Source organism: Molothrus aeneus, chromosome 32 (genome assembly GCF_037042795.1).
Source record: "Molothrus aeneus isolate 106 chromosome 32, BPBGC_Maene_1.0, whole genome shotgun sequence".
Classification (NCBI taxonomy): Eukaryota; Metazoa; Chordata; class Aves; order Passeriformes; family Icteridae; genus Molothrus; species Molothrus aeneus.
Genome location: NC_089677.1, coordinates 2,611,509 through 2,629,694, shown reverse-complemented (window position 1 = coordinate 2,629,694; position 18,186 = coordinate 2,611,509). Strand labels below are relative to the sequence as shown.

The window sequence follows — 18,186 nt, the reverse complement described above, 5'->3', positions numbered from 1 at the left end:
TCTGTGTTAGCTGAAGTGGCAGTTAGCCACATGGCATACAGAATTAAGAAGGGACTCTATTGCAGAGAAAAGCAATAATCCCATTAAATGTTATGGTGTTAACTTCAGGAATTGTCAAGACTGCTTAGAGTAGCAAGCCTCTGAATAAAACTTCAACTCTGCTGGGAATTTTTCAATTTTTCAATAACATCCTGATGCCTGCTTCTGGCAATCATCCTTAGCAAATTTTCCCCTGGTACGTCTTCTCTTACCCAGTCAGCATGCGGCAGATATTGTAATTTATGTGTCACCAGAACAAGAGTCCTCTTGTCTTCTTGCAGAAACTTCAAAATCCCTTCCTGCATTAAGTGATCACTTAAGTGAATGTCCAGTGCAGAGAATGGGTCATCCTGCAACCATATCAAATAGAAAAATATTAGAACAGGATACAAAAGTGAGGTGTATTCCTGAAATAGTATTTTTAAAATAGGAAGCACCATCTCTCTCTAGTGACTAGGGCCCAGTCAGAGGGCTGTGCTCCAGTGAGCTGGAATCCACTGCTCTTCAGTTCACAGCAATGGACTCAGTTTCATTTCTTGTGTCTGGTGTGTAGTGTGTGTAGTGCTGGTGCCTCACTGACAGAGTGCAGGAACACCAGAACTGAAATTTCCTATCCAAATTTGAAAATGCCCGGATCTAAAGCCAAACTTGGGCCCAACTTTGGTGTGAAACTGGCACAGGAAAATTAAAGCAGAGTTAGCAACTCTTCTCATTTCGTCCAAAGTAAACTACAGATGTGCTTGGTCTTTACAGTGAGTGAGTGTGGCTGGAAATAAGGCAACATTCAGATAAGGAGGATGTCAATATGTAAACACTTTTTCTTCAAGAAGTCTCTCCTTAATTTTGAAAAGGCTCAAACAGCCTCTTCATGAACCTCCTGAAATTCCTAATATGCCTTGAAAGTATTATCAGAGATGGGAAAGGCTGTCCAACTCCACAGGACTCTGCAGGAGAATGCTGAGCCCTCAGACTGTTCATTATGGCTCCTTATCAGTAATCCTGCTGATTTCTCTGGGACTGTGCTGATAGTAGGTCACCACTGAAAGCAAGGAGTTAAGACAATCTGTTCCACTCTTCCAGTGTAAATCTGTGCAGAAATTCCCACCTTCATCAGTCTCCCAGGATGTTTTGATGCTGCCTCTCTATAGTTTGGTTTTAGAGTTGAATACAGGTCCCCATAGGTCTTCTAAATATAAACTAAATATATGGAATTACAGTTTTATTACTAACTTTGCATGCTCCATGTGAAAAAGAAAAATCTTACCAAGAAGACAATGTTGGTGTTCTGGTAGAGTGCTCGAGCTACACAGATTCTCTGTCGTTGGCCTCCACTTAAATTAATCCCCTAATTATTCAAATGGATCAGAAATAGACATCTTTGAATAAACATTATAACAGGCCTGGAAATGTGATTTTTTACAATTATAGAGTTTATAGTAAATAAAAAACTTCATTAAAATGCTGATTCTATTGATAAACAAGAATAGTCCTCATATAATATCAGAAGAAAAGTTATTATTCATGGGCAAGTGTAAATTATGAAGAGCTGCTCTGAGCACAGTAGGCTTTTTAGATTGAAAATGTAATCAATACCAGCATCAAATTCTGCAAGCAAAATATGGGAGACTTTGGTCAAGAAATCCCATTTGAGAAATAGCTGAAGAAACTGAAGAGACTTCAAATTTTTGGGTAGTAACCCTTGGTGAATAACAATTATTTACCTGTCTGGCAGCCCAATACAGACTAGAACTGTCTGAGTAACATAAGGGAGTGTCTTCTTAATATAAAGACCAAGCAGAGATTAAAGCATTCACACTATTTACCCTTTCTCCAATTTCTGTCTGGTCACCAAATGGCAGTAAGTCAATATCAGGCTGCAGAGAACAGGCATCTGTAACAGCCTTGTACCTGGAAAAACAACGTGGTCATTGCAATTGTTTACCCAGCCACTCACTCTGCTAACACAAAAACCTCCAGGTAGATGTCACCACAAAGTTTTTATTGCTCTGTGATGGCTGGGTAATTGTAAAAATAAGTAGGGCAAAATGACTATTGAGAAATAATCCTAGAGCATCCTAGAGTAAATGAAGCATTGTAAAAAAATTACATCTTTATTAGAAGCCTTTATTGGCAAGACTGCTTTTTAATTATGTAAATTATTGAATACATTCCTCCCTATCATGGAGTTGTTTGGTTGGACTCCAGAGTGTTTGAAGACATTTTCCATTGAGTTTTTATTCTCCCCCTTTAAGTGCCTCTTCATTTTCTTTGGAGTGATGTTACAGGACAAAGGATCCTTACAGTGCTTCTGGTCTTACCAGAACTAGCAAACCACTTGCAAAATTTTGAAATTTTTTTGCTGAGATTTCTGGGTCTGTAGCAGGTGATCTGCTGATGAGCAGCTGGGATCAGACTATATGAGTGCTGAAATTCAGCCTTGCCCCTTTGAAGCTAGTGAAACAAGCTGATGGATGCAGTGGCTGAAGAATCTGATCCCTGAAATTTTGGTGCTTTTCTGGATTTTGAGGCATTGGGTCATGGTTAGGTTTTATCAAGCCAGAATGGAGTCATACATCTTAACACAGCACAGACTGAGAGCAACTGGGTGTATTTTCAGTAACTGAAAACAGAGCGAGTGTTGCCTTTGAAAACATCAGCAATTTGTTTTCCTTAAATCCAGTCACTTTTTCCACATTTCTTAATTGACCTTTTAGAAGGCTGAAAGAAGCAGGTGCTGGGTAGGCACAATAGAAGCTGTGCTCCTCGGCTTTCACACTTCCTTCTCCTGTATTTCTAAAGGAAGAATTAAGGCCATTCCCTGGAGGCACCACATCTTCATAAATGCTGTTTTTGGAAAGTGGCTGCTCCAGTAACTTGATCACAGCAAGATTAGCACATAAACTCAGTGGAAACATGCCTAGAATCCCTGTTTTCAGAGTCCTTTGGCAACCTTGGGCTCCATTAAACAAAAGAAAATTGCATAAGTAGTCTCCAGAGATGGGATTTATCTCACCTTGGAAATGACACATATGGCTTCAGCTATATTCTACGGAGAGCCACTGCCACTGTGGGATTTCTCACAAACATCTTGGACATGTGCTCTGGTTAGAGGAGCATCCTGGCTTAAACCAGAAACCTTCCTCGGAGTCAGGTCAGCTAAATCCACAACAGGTTTAGCATTCACTGATTGATATTTTCCAGAATCTACAAATATCCTCCAGAAGATGCCAAAAAGCCTGTTTAAATGGAGCTGCCAGGTGTTTTTGCAAGGAGGTGGATATTTACCTCTGCTTATTAAAGGGGCTGCCAAAGATGATGTTCTCCTCCACGGTGGCATTGAGCAGCCATGGCTTCTGAGCTGCGTAAGCCACAGAGTACCTGTTCCTACTGCAGACAGACACAGAGTTTTAGTAATAAACAAAGCTCTCACCCTATAAAATGCCTGATAATCAAGTTTTTTAAAGTTAATTTCATGAATGTGCATTCAGAAAAACACAGGGAAATGCATTAGCAAAACAAAAAGAAGGGAAGAATTTTAAATTCAATGCTTTTGTTAGAACAGCACCCACTCTCTCCCCTGATGACCAAATCTACACTCTGGGTTGCACTTTATTCTACTATAAAAAGCTGGTACCTACCTCAATCTAGTAATTGCAATTCAAATACAAAAGCAAATTATAAATTATACTAGAAATATTAAATTCTCACAGGAATAGTTATTTGGCATTATTTTCTCTAACATGAAAACACAAACAGAAAAGGCACTGTTCAAATGGCATTGGCACACTTGTTGCTTTCTGAAGTGTGAGATTATTTTATGTGGCCAAACATATAAATACTTTTTTCTCAGTGAATACTTTTTTTCCTTTCAGTTTATTAGATCCTCAATGATATTGGAAAAGAGGGCAGTTTAATCCAGATTGGGAAGAAATCAGGGGTAGCCTCCCAAGGATTTATTAGACATACCTTAAATGTGTCTAAATGCCTATTGACATTTGTCTATAGGGGCATGAATGTTCTTTACTTCTGTCTGTTTTTCCAAGGTACAGCAGCAAAAATGGTCAGGTACTTTCAGAAATTTTTCTGAGCTGCCCAAGGTGATGTGAGGAAGGAGATGTGAACTGGTACCAGCTCATGGATCTGAACACTTATAGAATCATGGAATGGCCTGCGTTGGAAGGGACCTTAAAGATCATCTTGTTCCAACCCCTTCCATGGGCTGAGACATCTTCCACTAGCCCAGCTTGCTCAGACCTCCATCCAACCTGGCCTTGAATGCTTCCAGGGATGGGCAGCCACAGCTTCTGAGCAGTCTATGCTAGGGCCTTACTACACATACAATAAAGAATTTTTTTCTAATATCCAATCTAAATCTGCTCTCTGTCAGTGTGAAGCTATTCCCCTTGTCCTGTCACTCCAGGCCCTTGTAAAGAGTCTCTCTCCATCTTTTCTTTAGGCTCCATGCTGGTTCTGGACGGCCACAATGAGGTTCCTTTGCTTTGTCTCTTTGATGGTATTGCTTCCACCAAAACATTTGCTTAGCTTCATTTGTAAGTATGTAGGATTTACTATTGAGAGAGGGGTGCTAAGGCAGGAGAAACAGCTGGTTAGAAGCTGTCAGCAATATCCCAAAACTTCCAGGAGTTTTAGCCATTCATATGCACTCGTATGAAATACATCCTCAAGATTATGGGGCAGCAAATCATGGTGTGGCTCCCAACCACAGCTCTGTGTGCCACTACTTCTCTCTCATTTACGACATACTTTTAGTGGAGCTTGTCCTTCTTTTAAACCTGGAGCCAGGGGTAGAGTCCCTGCTTGGCTTCAGCTGGAGCTGATCTGGCTCCCTCTGTGCCCTGCTCCATCCCATCCCAGGTTAGGCACCATGGGGAACCCAGTGCTGGACAGAATACACAAGAACATGTGGGAGGAGACACCTAATGATGCCTCATACCTAGAGATTCTGCCTTGCATAGCAAGGAGCACACTGAACTCCCACTGTGGTCAGATGGGAGCTGGGCATCTTTCAGACAAAGAGACAGAGGTAATGGTTCACTGGCTGGAGAAGTGTGGGATCCACTGGATTTGCACAGTCTATCAATTAATCCCACAGGAAACAATTATCAACATGGTAAGGAAACATGAAGATGGCCTAAGAGCACAAAGACAAGGATTTTGGGAAATTCTGAAGAAATTAATGATTGTTTTATGATACACTAGAAAAGAAATAATACCTTCTGGATGCTTCAAAAGAAGGTTCAGTTTCATTTACACTGTAAGTTATGGTAAATGACATTTAGTAAGCAGGAAATATAAAGAATAACATTTTGTGCTAGTTTTACACACAGTGAACCTGGAGTTAATGACATACTTTAAGAACTCAACATAAGTCTGGGTTTTTATGTTCTTGAAGGGAAAACAAACAAGGTGTAAGCAAAACCATAATACTTCTTGAAATGTGACAGTTTCGTATCTACAAGGCATAGTGGCTAAATAGGCAAATTATGTTGTTAGAAAATGTATTTAAAATTAAAATTTTATCATAAAACCTATTAAAAATTAAAATATTAATATTGCATGGCAAACAATAAGTTAGCTTCTCCACACAGTTCTGCCAGTGGCCTGCAGAAGTTGATAAGTGATGTCAAATTTCCCCTGGAGTAAAGATGAGCTTTGCAGCTACACTGTAGAATCAGAACAGATTTTGAATCTCTTTGTAGCACTAAGACTGCATAAAGCTGTGCACAGCCCTGCAACATGTAGGTTTTCCTTGTCATCCTCCACTTCTTAAGGATCATATTCTTAAGAAATAGATTCTGAAGAACATTCAAATATTAGCAATGACATGAATGATTTTGCAGTTCCCTCTTTTTGTTAATTGACTTTTTAACAGCCCCAAGAGCCTGGAATGGCAGGGAAAGTGGTTTTGGACCAGCAATGATGCTCATTCCAGGCATGGGGATGCATCACTGCAAAGTGCAAAACCTAAAAGAGATTATACCAGGTAAATAGAAACAGGCATTGGAAGGGGGTAGAAAACTCATGCTAAAATATTATTTTCTTGACTTTAAAAAAAAAAAGCCATGAACAAACAAATCCCCTTCTCTCAGGCCTATGAACACTCCAGATGAAACACTTTTATGTTGAGACAGAAATGACTGCTTGACTGCTGGGATACCAGTAAATGCAGCTGCAATCATTAGCAGGCTATCCAAGTCTAGAAAGAGCATAAAAATTCTAATAGCAAGCAGAGTCCTTGGAATGCCAGACTCATGGATTAAGCATCTTCCCAAAATGCCAGAACTGAGACGTTGTTTTCTGTGCTGCACATCAGCTTTCTGAGGACTTGGATAATTCAGGCTTCCTAAAATGCACAGTCTGTGTTTTCTTCATACACCAATTGCCAGAGAAGGTGCTGCATCAGAGCACCTGAGACATAAGTCTCAGAAGTGTCAGAGAGCCACACACTGAGGCTCAAAACAGACAGTCCCTCACTAAAACTTGGTCTCTCATTTAGCAGAAGCTTCCTGTCTTCTTTACAATGGAAAAAAAGTCACAAGAAAGCCAAAGATGAAATCTAAGAAGAGATTGAAAAGGGACTGGAAATTAGGTGAAGGCAAACAAGAAGAAGAAACCCTAAACTTGCTCTGTTCAAGACTCCAAACTTTTATTAGGAGAGCACTGCAGTGATAAAGAGAAAATGCTTTCAGGTATAAGTTTGGGGGCACCTTCTGAACTACAAGTCAACAAAAACTGGGCACAAGCCTTGCAAGACTCCTTGCAATTCCATGCCAGATTTCATCTGCTTGCCATGATAACCAAACAGACTTTCTCAACGGGTAAGGACTAATTTTAGGAGCTCTGTTTCTTAAACCCTTTTTCCTTGGTTAGAAATTTCATTCCCAGCTTAGCTTGACAAATGGACTTTGATTCTGCCAAATTATGAATGAGATTTCTGTGAGAACCCACATTTACCAATAATCCCATGAATAAACACAGAGAAGACCTTTAGGGAGCTGGGACTCTCACAAACAAGGGGATTAAGTATTTGGTTTTATACTTTATCACTCTGCTGAATCTGAGAGTGATGTGATTGTAGGGCATGGGAGTGGGCTGAAATTGAAGCTCCTGAGATTTCTAAAAAGGGTATTTTATTTGCCTGAGGGGATTAGCATTTATTTCCTCTAGTTCATTTATTTATTGTAATGTGGCTATTTATACTGATTTTTAGCTGTACTATAAAATATGCATATTGCCCATAATGGGGTGTGGTAAGTTCAAGTCTGAAATGGTAGGAAGGGCCAAACTAATCAATCATTTTTATAGGATTTTGAATATATAAGATGAAGAAACAAACAACAACAACAAAAAAAATCAATCGAAATCAAGGTGTTAGGAAAAGTAAAAAAGACCTCTTGTTGTGGTTTAGACACTTTTATGGTAACTCATAATATTTTAAAACAGATTAAAGCATGTCTGAGCAGGCCCTGATTCCCTCATTCTACAAAGTAATGAGGGAGGAGAAGGAAGATGCACAAAATCTCTGGAATACCCCTGTAGCCACAGAATGAACCATTGCCTCTGCTAATATAGGCAGGAAATTGAGGCAAGATGAGGACCAAGCATCTACACAAATTCCATACAGGAGTTTTGAGAAATTTAGACTTGTGCCTGCAACCAGAACTGGTAGTTCTGCTGGTTTTGGCCACTGACTTTTGTATGGATGATTTTTTTATCCCTCCAGTGCTCATTATGCTCTTCAGTGTTTCCTGTGAGCTCTTGTGGTTGTAATCTTTGGGCGAGTGTTGCTCTTGGCAATCTTTCTGAGGGGAGCACTGACTTTTCCTAATATTTGTCACATCCTTCTGAATACTTGAGGACAAAACAGGCCATTTTTGAGGATCTATTTAACAGTTCTTGTGTTTCCTGAGCTTTTCATTTAGTATGCAACAAGCTGTTTGCACAGAAACCATTTCAATGTAGAAAAAAAACACATAGCAAGTGAAAGTTTCCACTTAGCCCCTGTTGGCTTGGCAGTTTGAGAAGATTGTTTGGCTTGATGTGCATGAAGGGAATACCTGTCTCTGCATGATTCTCACAAATTATTAAGAAATAACTTATTAATAAATAACTCTCATCTGAAACAGGCTTGGCTGAATGACTACACCCAGACAGCCCCATGCACCAGTGTCTAACAAGCTTCTCAAGCTGATTGCTCACTAGGAAAACAAAAACCCAGCTCTATGTCTAAGGATGTGACATTTCTGGGCCATGTCTCATATAAGTGGGAAAAACTGAGACCCAGCCCATAAGATTTGCCCTGGCCAAGATCTTTTACAGAAAGATACATGGCCATGCTTTATTTCCCTGGGATGCCAAGGCAGTGACAACCCTGGCAGCAGGACACACAGCTCTCACAGCAGTCAGCCTCCACAGCAACAGGGCATTTGAATCCCAGTGATGCCTTGCAGGATTGTCCCAATATAACTGGGGCTGCAATCTTATCCATGCTTACAATTACTGTGTTGTTACAGCTGAATTTGTAAAGGAATTCACCTAGCCTGCATTTCATCCCTGGATCAGTAGCTGCGTTAGTCATGCATGGAGAATCACATGGAAAGGGACTTAAAAGAGTAAATAGGACCTTTATTATGGTTTTACAAAATACAGGAGCCACTTAGTTAAATACCTGAAGTCTCCTTCTGTATTCATCTGTCTGCCAGGCAGTCTGAAATTACCAGCAAAATATAACCATGTTTGCATCAGCTATATCGCAATTATAGTGTGCAAGGAAAAAAGTCTGAGGTGTTGGATAGAACCTGAGTTTCTTGGTGTTGTGGTGATGTACAGACTGTTAATCAACTGACAGCATGATTCTATCTCTTGAGCAATATTAAACTTAATTTTTTTCACAATTCATAATTACAAAACATTTCATAAGCTGTAACTATTATGTTTCTAAGATTTCTCATTTTTCTAATCTTTCCAAGGTTCCATATCTTTATCTACGAAAAATCTGAGTCTTTCTCAAATACTTCTTTCAAAACAATTGTGAGAATCATTTCAAGGTACATTCTACTTATCCCTTTTATTTTTTTTAAACTACTGAGAAAAACAATGCCTGATTATGGTATAAAACCCTTCATTGCATGTCTCAAAGAAATTAACTGGAATAGGTCACATCTTCTTCTTCCTTCAAAGCCTAAATTCATATATAATTAAACTAAATTTAGTGTAGCCTTGGCTTCAGCTGTACCTGCTACTCCAATGAGATCATATGTTTAGAATAGCAGAAAGTGAAGAATAGCTAGAGAGCAAAAATGCCATGGATACTATCACAGGAAAAGCAAAAAACATCCAGTTTACAATATTGCTGTAAGAAAAGTATGACAAAGGAGGTTACAAGTCAAGGAAGGGGGCAACACAATATTTGTCTCTGTGACAAAATTCCCTCTTTTCTCAGCAAAAAGATAATTGAGAGGAGGTTGGCTTGATAGTTTTAAAGAAACAGAACTGATCTTTAAAACCAAAGAACAAGTCTTGGGGTTACAGCACATCACTTCTACTGTCTCTGCCCTGCCTTGGCTTGAAGAGTGCTTGCTGCCCCACTTCATTTCTGTGGGAAGTTCTCATTCACTGGTTCTGAATCCCAGGCCTGACCTCATGGGCAGTTCTCCTTTCAGAAACAGCTTTTGCTCAGCCTTTACTTTTAAGGTGTTTGGTGTGCTCAGGCTGTTTTTGAGTGTATCACTTTGAAGAGTGACACTGTTCCATAGGTGAGGCTTGGGTGGGTACCAGGGAAGGAGAAAAGCATTGCTCACATGTAATTTTTCTTTTTTTCTTTTTTTTTTTTTTTTTTTCTGCCAGCAGTAGCTGCAGCTGTGAGTAGAAATACATCCTTTCCTTTAGGCTGGCACCCCACAGATCCCACTGGGCTGTAGAAGCTCCACACTTTCACTGGTGGGTACAGGACCGATGTGACCGATGTGCCTTCAATTATAGTGAGTACTGAAGCCTATTTGATAAAAGGAATAGCCTATGCTTTCTTTCCAGGTCATTTGCTAGGCCAATATATTAGATATGAATCACCAGACCAGCCTCTCTCCCTTCCTGAGGCACTCTGCTCTGCACATGATAAAACAGTGAAAAATACCTCCTGAGTTTGCAGGTGATGCATTCCAGAGAATATCTGGGTGATGGTAATCACTCAACATGCAGTTCTGAGGCATGAAGTTTACATTTCTCACAGCAAATCTCAGCCTCCTCCTTAAATGAATACAGCAATTAATAGCTATATAAACATACTTGCTCCAGTGAACTTTTCCCTCCAGGGTCTGCATCTCTCCCAATATAGCAAGGAGAAGTGAAGACTTGCCACAGCCAACTTGGCCCACAATCATTGTCATCTGACCTATGATAATAGTAAAAACAACAAAACACATTTTAAAAAGAAAAAAAAAACCAGTTCACAAGGCCCAGCTAGATTCAGCTCCCAAGCACCCAAAATGATTAAATAATTATTTTAGCATCCACTACTTAATGGGCAATATTGTACATATTCATCTATGGAAACATTAATGGACTGCAGTAACACACTAATCCCCAAAGGAATGAGACTTTTGCTCTTACCTATATTAACATTTGTTTTATGGAACTTATGAAAGTTATTTAGGGTCAAACAATATATGATGGGGAGTGATTATTCAGCCTGGAGTTTCATGAAAATTTGGACCAATCTAATAAATTAACTGAAATGAATTTGGGCCAATCTAGTAAATAAACTGAAAGAAGGCCCATTGCTCTTCTCTGCTTTGCTGTACTTCCCCTTCCACCCCCACAGAGACACTTTCCTACCTCCAGTCCTACTCTGCAGTGACAATGGTTCTTCTCAGATCTTCCTGTACACTGATTGAACTCACTAATTGTGCTGGTGAGTGCATTTCATAGATTCACAGAATGTTTGGGTTGGAAGGGACCTTACAGATCACCTCATTCCACTCCCCTGCCATGGGCAGGGATACCTTCCACTAGACCAGCTTGCTCAGAGCCCCATCCTGCCTGGCCTGGAACACTTCCAGGGATGGGGCAGCCACAGCTTCTCTGGGCACCCTGTGCCAGGGCCTCACCACCCTCACAGGGAACAATTCCTTCCTCATATCCAATCTAAACCTTTTCTCTGGCAGTGTGAAGCCATTGCCCCTTGTCCTGTCACTCCAGGCTCTTGTCAATAGTCTCTCTCCATTTTCTTGTAGCCCTCCTTTAGATATTGGAAATTTTCCAGTTAAGCTTCTCTCCAGTTGGGAGCCAAGGGTCTTATTCCTTCCAAAGGAGGCAAACTCTGGCTCACCCAGCCTGTGAACCCATGGCCTCAGACTGTAAACTCCTGGAGCACAGACATTCTGCTGGTGACACTTAATGCTACATGGAAACAAATCATACAGGCTTGGGGATTACTAAATCACCATTGGACAGCAACCTAAAGTAATATTCCATTTTAAAACAAAGCCCTTGATAGGAGATCAAAATAGAGCATAAGACTATTTAGTAACATGAAATGCCAGAAGACAGTGTTATGAATATTACAGCATTATCAGCAACAACAAAAAATTATTGTTGTTATTATTAATAATAAAAAAAAATAGTTGCTGCTTTTCACACTTGCTATGCAAGTGTTCCAAAGCAAACCAGCATTTTGTAAACCTGTGGAATCCCTAGCCAAAGACATTGAGGATGCAAGGAATTACAGGAACTCAGCCTGATAAAGAGGAATTAGTTGTGAAACAAAATAATTAAGGATTTCTTGACAGAAAAACTCCATCTTCTGAATGAAAATAGTTGTGAACTGGAAGACTGTAATGTTGATAAATGGCAGGAAAAGTATAATATATGAGTATTGCTGAAAATAATACTGAGTTAGATGTATCCTTGGTTTGAATGAGTCTGGAGTTCTGCCTCTTTCTTTTTTATTCAATTTCTCTATTACAAATAATAATTATATTTTTTCAACCATTTTTTCATGTTTATTCTAACTCTCGACTTGGTTTGTGCTATTATAAAACTATATAAACTATATAGAGATATAAAAGCCACAAAGTTTATCTAATGATATTATTATATAACAATACAGCTCATGACCTTGTATACACTTTAAACTCTATTTTTTTCTTATAAAATTCTAAATGTGTACCTTTGTGCACTTCAAAACTTCAAGAAGTGGAATAAATAACAATTTGACATTATATATTTCATGTTTAAGGTGTGCTTTCATCCTACCTGTTGGAATTCTAATGTTTATGTTGGACAGTGTAGCTAAACCACTTCCCCATGAAAAGTATCCATTGGTCACCTACAAAACAATTACCACAAATCAGACATTTAAACACAGGAGGGGAAAAATTAGAATTATTAATTTAGATTTAAAATACCTTCATAAAATAAATCTGTGATTAATGAACACGGTGTGGTATGGTTGTACACACAGAGATAAAAGTAAGATAAGTTTGTAAGGATTGCCAAACCCCCAAAAATTGTGAGTAAGAAAAGATAAATACACAAATGTACATAATGTATGTAAGGCAAGAAAGGGAGGATCTTGAGTTGAGGTCTATTTACCAAATACTTTCATTCTGTCAAATATGAGACTAAAGACTTGGACATCAGATTCATGATACCTCTTTGTTTCCTGAGAAGACATGAAATAACTGTAAAAACTGGTCTGAAGCTCACTTTTCTCACTGTAAATTTTTCTAGAGTGCTAACTTATTAAACTTGCTCTTGCTATGGAAAATTTGAAGTAACAACAGCACTTGGGCAACATCGGGTGCTGTTGCAGGAGGACCTGCTCCCTATTTTCATGAAGGAAAACATTTTCCAAACCACCTTAATGGCCACATCATCGATCTCCACGGGCCGTGTCTGCTTCCTGGCTGGCTGCTCGTAGCCCTCGAGCTGATACCTCAGGGGCTGCCTCCTGTTGATGGCCTTGGTGTGCTGCACAGAGAGAAGTGAAAACAGGAGAGAAGTTGGAATCCTCATGAGAAGACAGCATCTGGTGCCCTGTAAAGCAAACAATCCATTCCCTTTCCTACCACCATTCCAGCTCAGAAGAAGCAGCCAGTGATATGTGATAATATAGATCAATATGTGATAATACAGATACAACGCTGTCATGCACACATTTTACATGTTTTAAACACTCTTATCTGAATCACAGAAAATATTGGGATTTTTTGCTTCCCATGCATAACCATCCCAAATTTCGTCTCTACCATCCCTCTCAAACCCTCTCCCCATCATCTACAGTCTCTATAGGACTAAACAAAAGGTGGACAGGACAAATAAAATAAAAGCTGAAACAATCTCATTTTTGTTTCTTTTATTATCATTGTTAGCCCAGAAAAACAAGAAAGGTGTTGTTTCAGGTTGGCAAGCTAAAATAAAATTTATTTTGTGCTAATCCTTTCTTTCTGTTTCTGTCTTCAAGTTTCAGTCACATTTCAAATTGTACAGTCAGTTTGAATCTGTTGAAATATATAGCTTTAGAAAAATGTCAAAATGAAAAAACACCTTTTCCCAAATCATCTTCATTGTAGTTTTTTGTCTTCAAATTTTACTCAAATCAACTCTATGTTTAGTACTCCAGAAAGAACATTTTGGAATTAATTCCTATTTCAAAAAGTTTGGTGTTGTTTTTTTCCACCTTTAATTCTGAATTTCCCAAAGCAAGAATTGTTCCTCCCTAAGGATGCCCAGATTGATTGTATGGGCAACAAACAGTACAAACCCCATAACCACAAGATATCCTCCTGGGCCTTCTATATAAACAAAGAAGCTTGAATTTTAGTAATATTTAAATATGTTGGTGTATTATGGTTGGTTTAGGTTGCTTTTTTTTTTACTACTGACACTTCAGCAATGCTTAAGTGTGTTTGGGGACCCTTCATATCATAAAAACACAGAGACTGGGACATAAAAGAGGCAAAACTGGTCAATATTAAAGCCAGGCTAGGAATAAAATGTCCCAGGCTCTGTCAGCTTGGCCACTGGCTGGTATAGGGTTGGTATGGGGCTATATGGCCTTTTTGCTTTGAAATTCAGGGTCATAAAGCAGAACTTACAAGTCCTGTGTGCTTCTTACAGGATTCATAAGGTACAGAGCTGTCCCCCCCTCTCCAGCTGTCATCTCCAATCTCGTCACTCAGGAGAAACTCATTCAGCTTCTGTACACTTGAAAGAAAACAGAGGACAGTGAGTTACATAAACCCAGGTTTCCACGAATACATTTCCTTTTTTGTGCAGTCAAGCCAGCAGGATTTATCAGAAATGTTCCAGAAGAAGTTCATGGGATACTTTCATCTGCCACCCTGATGGCAAATGAAGATTTATGTGTGTGGAAGGACAGATGAATATAATTAAGCATTGTACTGGTAGCTGGGAATGAAGAGCAGAGCAAGTCATGAGGGTGCCAAGGGAGCTCCGTGGGAATGGTTTCCCTCTTGGCAGGCTTATCTCTTCTGTGCCTTTCTCAGGCCATTGCAGTCAGGGTGCAGAAATAAGTAATTCACCCACCTACATCCTCTGGAAATGCCAGGGCAGTGGGTGCATCCTGGCATAGCTTTTGCATCATATAAAAAAGACACTAAAGCTATTAGAGACTGTCTAAAGCAGGTCATGAGGATGGTGAAGGGTCTGGAGGGAAAACCATATGAAGAACAGTTGAGGTCACCTGCCTTGTTCAGCCTGAAGAAGAGAAGACTAAGGAGAGACCTCACAGCAGTTCTGCATCTTTCTCTTCAGGGGAAGGGAAAGGGAAAGTTCTGCAGTTTCTTCATGATGGGAAGTGAAGAGGCAACTACCAATCTCTGCTCTCTGTGACCAGTGACAGGACTCAAGGAAACAGCATGAAGCTGTGTCAGGGAGATTTAGGTTGCATATCAGGAAAAATTTCTTCACCCAGAGGGTGTTCAGGCACTGGAACAGGATCCCCAGGGAAGTGGTCACAGCTGCAAGGCTGACAGAGTGCAAGAAGCATTTGAATACTGCTCTGAGGCAGAGGGTAGGATTCCTGGGGTGTTCTGTGCAGGGCCAGGAGCTGGACTCAATGATCTTGGTGTGTCCCTTCCATCTCAGCATATTCTGGGATTCCATGCTTCTAGGCACAGCATGCACACAGGGGCTGGGTACTGCACACCTCAGCACAGCCACAGCCAGCCCTGGAGACACACAGCAACTCTTTGCTTAGCTCTTAAAATTGTCTACTGGGAAACACAGCACACAAGTTCAATTCATTCTTCATCACAGGGGGATTTGACCCTCTCTTTCTGCCCCCCTTCCTTTCAGAGTGCTGCAAGCACCTGGGTCTTCATCATTCCAGGGAAGGGATGAACAAAATCACACACCAGTCATGGTGAAGTTATTACCTTGCAAAAACTAAAATCAAGGTGCGTTGGGCCAGAGACTGAGAAAGCAGAAGGACATATGCCTTCAGATCAGAGATTTGAACATTAATCTGCAAATGAGAAAGTAGTCCATTTCAAAGCCTGTCTGTGTATTCTGATATGTTTCCATATCAGAATTTCAGTCTTACATAAGGGGGTAAGCAAGAATTTATTTTCTTGTAGAAGATACAAGACCTTGTTTTGATCATGCACCTAAAATCACATCAACCCTTATTTTGCATTTGAATGAGGTACCCTCAGAAGTTTTAGTGGCACTAAACAGAAACAGAAAATTGAGATTCTGACCAAAGTATAAGCTCTTAATCCCAAAACTAATAAGCACATATACGTGTATGTATTTGATTGAGAATAGAGCCATGGAGCAGCCAAACACACATTCTTTATCCTTCACTTGGGGGACACGATGTTCATGGGAGAAAGATGTTAGGAAATTAGTTTGACAAAGGATGCAGTTTGTTTTGGCAAATCTGGTCTTTAAATATTGCCCTGGGGGTGGCCAGCAGTGTTCAGGAAAATGTACACACCATTTTGATATTAGGGCTATGCTAAACATAGTACAGAGATGTAGAGGCTTGGATGATTTATAGAGAAGCCTGGAGATTTTCCACTACTCAGAAATCATTTTCAACCTAGGGAAAGCATCTCATGTGGCCCATCTGCTGCTGCTGCTTTGATAAAAATAAACTCTGTTAATTTTTTTGTTTGTTTGCTTTTTAAAGTCAGTGTGCACTGGCAAAAGACAGCTGTGGAGCCTGAAGTCCCCTTGACTGCTTCTTGATACCCACTAAAAACAGACAGTGACAGCAGCAATACCATTTCTTTCCAATGTGCCTCAGCCTTGGCATGAAGGAAGGATGTTTCTGGGTTGGAAGGTTAGTTCTGTCTCCACATTCTGCTAGTACTTGGCATCTGACACTTTACTGCCAGCCAGGTGTCATTTTGCACCTCTTGGGACATCTTGGCAGGGTGTAGGTCTGCATAACCAAACTATGACTGTGACTCTGTCCATACAGGCCATAGACACAACACCCAAAAGCCTGAAATTCAACTTATACCAATCTGCTCCTTCAAGATTAAGTGCCCTATAGCTCAACATGAAGGAAGCTGCTCTGTTGGACTGTTTTACAGAAACAAATACCTGGAACAGGTTGCAGGATATCATTAAATTCTCACTTATAGCCCAATGTACTTTATGTGGAGGTAGGGTTTAGCCAGTTACTCTTCCTTGATTCAGCAGGGCTGGTCTTGCTAGAGAGCTTCACACCAGGTTCTCTCACCCCCTTAGTGCTGAAAAGAGCCCAGAGAGTGTGATGGAAGAGTGGTGGTGGGTAGTCAGAGTGTGAGAGGAGGAGCACCTCCCAAGGAAGGACAGTGAAGCTCTGAATCAATCCCAAGTGCCAAAGTTAGTGAAATTGTAAAAAGAATGGAACGAGAATCACAGAATGGCCTAGGTTGGAAGGAATCTTAAAGATCACCTGGTACTAACCTCCCTGACATGGGCAAAGACACCTTCCACTAGCCCAGCTTGCTCAGAGGCCTGTCCAGCCTGGCCTGGAACACTGCCAGGGATGGGGCAGCCACAGCTTCTCTGGGCACCCTGTGCCAGGGCCTCAGCACTCTCACATGGAACAATTTCTTCCTCATATCCAACCTAAACCTGCTCTCTGTCAGTGTGAAGCCACTCCCCCTTGTCCTGTCACTCCAGGAGCCCTTGTCAAGAGTCTCTCTCCATCTTTCCTGTGGGTTCCCTTCAGGAATTGTAAGGCCACAATGAGGTCACCCCAAAACTTCTCTTCTCCAGGCTGAACAATCCCAATGAACAAGTCCCTCAGCCTTTCCTCCCAGCAGAGCTGCTCCATCCCTCTGATCCCCTTGTGATCCTGCTCTGGACTGGCTCTAGCAGCTCTCTGTCCTTCCTATGCTGTGATTCTTTGTCTCTGTGTCATGCATGCAGTAAAAAGGAAGGGTCACTCTTATTTCTCTCACATCTTTAGCATCAGAGGGCTACCTCACAACACTCTTCCATGTGAGCTGGTAGGAACAATTTTTTCTGGTACTGAATGTGAATGTTCAGGAGTTGGAGGAAGGAGAAGAACCACTTACCTCACAATGGCCTTGACTGCAAAACGAACCACGGTGGAGAGCAGGAACAGAGGTGTGACCAGGATGTGGAACAGTGACAGGGATGCAAATGCCTGGGCGGGCTGCAGTGGCTTGTCACTGGTGTATGCATAAGTCACAAAGGTCTGTCACATCAGGGAAAGAGCATGTCAGGACAAGGACTCTTGAACAAGATGAACAAGGACAGCAAGCAAAATATTTTGCTCGGCTAAGGCTAAGAACAATCTAAGTTCACTGGGAATCAGGATAAACTTTAGAGAAATGTGTGTTCTGTTAAAACAAAATAGATTTTAAAATCTTGCCTGTGATTTCAAGAGGTTTACATGTTGAAGAATGAAAGTTTTCAAATTTTACAATTTTTCAATTTTTACAATTTTCATTGTAAAATCTAGCATTTGATCACAGCTTTGTAATTGACTTTAAGATTTACAGGAAACACACAACCCAGAAAAAACCCATTAAGAATCTAACAAAACTTAGGGGTTTTTTTTCACAGATGCAGAATTCTGGTCATAAATGTTCCAATTCTTGTACACACTCAGCATACTCTGCCCCCAAAATTTGGTCT

General features: G+C 40.4%; 1 protein-coding gene across 1 annotated transcript in view; it reads right to left on the bottom strand.

Annotated features, from left to right (window-relative positions):
- The window catches only part of ABCC9 (ATP binding cassette subfamily C member 9), a 62,236-nt gene that overhangs the window by 25,382 nt on the left and 18,668 nt on the right, over positions 1 to 18,186 (bottom strand). Inside the window, exons 12-20 of the mRNA XM_066568431.1 lie at positions 17,601 to 17,743; positions 14,157 to 14,265; positions 12,919 to 13,029; positions 12,313 to 12,385; positions 10,345 to 10,450; positions 3,325 to 3,426; positions 1,863 to 1,947; positions 1,304 to 1,384; positions 252 to 389 (exon numbers count right to left, since the gene is read on the bottom strand). Of these exons, the coding sequence (XP_066424528.1) occupies positions 252 to 389; positions 1,304 to 1,384; positions 1,863 to 1,947; positions 3,325 to 3,426; positions 10,345 to 10,450; positions 12,313 to 12,385; positions 12,919 to 13,029; positions 14,157 to 14,265; positions 17,601 to 17,743 (948 nt within the window). The remainder of the gene's footprint in view (positions 1 to 251; positions 390 to 1,303; positions 1,385 to 1,862; positions 1,948 to 3,324; positions 3,427 to 10,344; positions 10,451 to 12,312; positions 12,386 to 12,918; positions 13,030 to 14,156; positions 14,266 to 17,600; positions 17,744 to 18,186) is intronic.